The 2,668-nt window shown below is 66.1% G+C and overlaps 1 protein-coding gene across 1 annotated transcript in view; it reads left to right on the top strand.

Moving 5' to 3' along the window:
- The window catches only part of MNEG_12686 (Structural maintenance of chromosomes protein 2-2), a gene marked incomplete at both ends in the record, with an annotated part of 6,692 nt that extends 4,264 nt beyond the window's left edge, over window positions 1-2,428 (top strand). Inside the window, 7 exons of the mRNA XM_014038842.1 lie at window positions 178-276; window positions 613-716; window positions 1,055-1,152; window positions 1,418-1,505; window positions 1,964-2,089; window positions 2,309-2,363; window positions 2,424-2,428. Of these exons, the coding sequence (XP_013894296.1) occupies window positions 178-276; window positions 613-716; window positions 1,055-1,152; window positions 1,418-1,505; window positions 1,964-2,089; window positions 2,309-2,363; window positions 2,424-2,428 (575 nt within the window). The remainder of the gene's footprint in view (window positions 1-177; window positions 277-612; window positions 717-1,054; window positions 1,153-1,417; window positions 1,506-1,963; window positions 2,090-2,308; window positions 2,364-2,423) is intronic.
- Window positions 2,429-2,668: the final 240 nt, after the last annotated feature.

Genomic DNA, 2,668 nt, shown 5'->3' on the forward strand with positions numbered 1-2,668 from the left:
CCACCCCCGCCGCTCGGGTCTTGCGGCCAAGCGGGGCGGCCTGAGTGTCGGGCAGGGGTGAGCGCGGAGAGGTCTGGGGAAGCGCGCGTGCGTGCGGCCCTCGATGGGTGAGCGGCGTGGCGGTGACGTCACCTCTTCCCCTGACCGCCCATGCCGCGCCTGCCTGTGCGACCGCAGAGGCGGCGCTCACAGAGGCGGAGGCCGAAGCCGAGGCGGCTGCGGGCGAGCGGGGGCGCCTGGAGGAGCAGGCTGCGGCCGCGGCGGCGGCGGTGGCGGGTGAGCGGGGGCCGCCCCCGAACGCGGCGATTGCAGCCATGAGCGGAACGCCCATTCATCGAGGGGACGGCAGCGTGGCGTCTGCAGGCAACGGCTTGCTGTGCTGGGGTGAAGCCCCTTTCCTGTGTTCAGCATCCACACATCCTCATCCCTCCAACCCCTGTACCACGCACACACACAAACGCATGACCTTTCACTCACGCTTGCTCGAACATGCACACACACACACACACACACACAAGAATACACACACAAGAATACACACACACACACAAACACACACACACACAAACACACACATCTCTCACAAATCATTGTTCATCACCACGCCCACAGCTCTGGAGAAGGAGCTGTCCAAGCTGCAGGCGGCAGTGGAGGCGGCGGGGGCGGCGCACCAGGACGCGTCAGAGAAGCTCAAGGCCAAGCGCGCGCGCCTCAAGGTGCGGCGGGCAGCGTGCCGTCGCGGCATATCGGATAAAAAGAGATTGCAAGCCGGCCGCTCCATTCATCTTGATGGGCGTAAGAGCGCACGCGTGCCTGCCGCTGCATCTGCATTTCGCGGCCCATGCCTCGCTAACTGCCGGGGACGCGGCGTCGGTGCATCACCCCAATCTGGAGTCCCGCAAACCACCGTCGGGAGACACCAGCCGTCCCACGCAAGCCCCAACACTCTTGCCACCCTCAAGGCCGGCATTGTCATCTTCTTCCCCCCGCCCCCCAGCGACTAGCCACGAAAAATTCAACCCTGCATCCGACACACCCCCACCCCCACCCCCAGGAGTGCGATGCCGAGATCAGGGCACTGGAGAAGGCGCGAGACAAGCTGGCTTCGCAGGCCATGGAGTGCGGGGTGGAGAGGCGGCGGCTGGACAACAGGTGCGGGCGGGCCGGCACTAGGCGGTGCAGGGTGCCGGTTGTAGGCGGCTCACGCGGCCCCGGCCCTGGGCGCCAGGGCGGCTTGGGGTGTGGGTTCGATACAAGGATGGCAGATCGTAGGTGGTCTGGCATAAGCACTCGCCCTGACCGCTTGCAAGTCTCGTGTGCAGCCCCGCAGATGTGTCGACGTGCGCACGCTTGAACATGCATGTGCGCGCTCACTCTGCCAAGCAATCACACAATCCCACGCGTCTTTCCCTGTCAGGATGGCATCCAAGCGCGGCGAGCAGGGAAGCGCTACGGACCGCATGCGGCGGCTGGAGGAGGACTACCAATGGATCCCGAGGGAGAAGGTGCGTTCGTTTTCCATGCATGCATGCGCGCGCGCGTGTGGGGTGTGTGTGCAGGGCGTGCAGAACGCGTGTGCTTGTGAGATGCCTGTGCAGGGCACGGGGGTGAAGGAGAGCCCCCGCCTGCAAGGACCAATCTGGCTCTGGACTTGCCCACCAAGGCAACGGCGCGCAGAACCCTAGCACAGGGTTGACATGCCTGTGCTTGCAGACATGTGATTGCGACCCCTTGAAAGCCAGCCTTCCTACTCCCTCGTTCCCCCTTCCTGCATTCACAACTGCACAAACACATGCACACACGCACACACACACACACACACAGAGAGAGAGAGAGAGTGTGTCACACGCAACAGCCAGAGGGATATGCCCTCTTCCCAGCTTGCGAAATGACCCCAACATACACACTCTACGCACACCCCTCTCACACGCACTCCCGCACACCCCCCTCCCGCCGCCACCAGGCCAACTTTGGCAAGCCGCGCACCGAGTTTGACTTTGAGGCCCGCGACGCCACAAAGGTCTACGAGGAGTACCAGGACGCGGGGGCGCGCCTCAACGCGCTCAAGGAGAAGGGCGTGGAGAAGCAGGTGCGGCCCCGGAGCTGTTTGGAGAGCAGAGGTTCGCGGCCCGATTGGGGGTGCGACGGCTGCGACGGGGTCCGGCGCGGGGAAGGGGGTGTCGAGCGCGGGGCCGGGGGTCGGGCCAAGGGAGAAGGTGGGGACGGGGGCTCGATGCATGAGATGGGAGCGTCGGGGCCGGGCGGGAATCAGGGCCCGCCACGGCTCCGCCGCCGCTTGTTTCGCCAGAGGGCCAAGCGTGCGCGCGCGCCCCCCTCGCCGGCGCCCGTTTGGCTTGGCATACGTGCGTGCGTTGACTTATGTGCGGTATGCCGTTGTCACCCCCATGCCCCCATCGCCGCAGGCTGACACGATGTACCGCCGCAACAAGGAGGAGGTGGAGGCGCTGCAGACAAAGCGGCAGCAGGTGCGGTCGGCGGCGGGGACGGCGGGGACGGGGGCGGTGGCGGCGTCGCCCTTGGGGCGGCAGCTGGGCGGCAGGGTTCCGCCTGTCCTTGTCGCCGTGATGCGGGTTCGGCGTGCGCACCGGTCCCAACCATGCATGTCCCCCTTGCACCTGCACGCCTGCGAACGTGCACACGCACACCC

The sequence above is a fragment of the Monoraphidium neglectum genome (genome assembly GCF_000611645.1).
Source record: "Monoraphidium neglectum strain SAG 48.87 unplaced genomic scaffold scaffold03377, whole genome shotgun sequence".
Taxonomy (NCBI): domain Eukaryota; kingdom Viridiplantae; phylum Chlorophyta; class Chlorophyceae; order Sphaeropleales; family Selenastraceae; genus Monoraphidium; species Monoraphidium neglectum.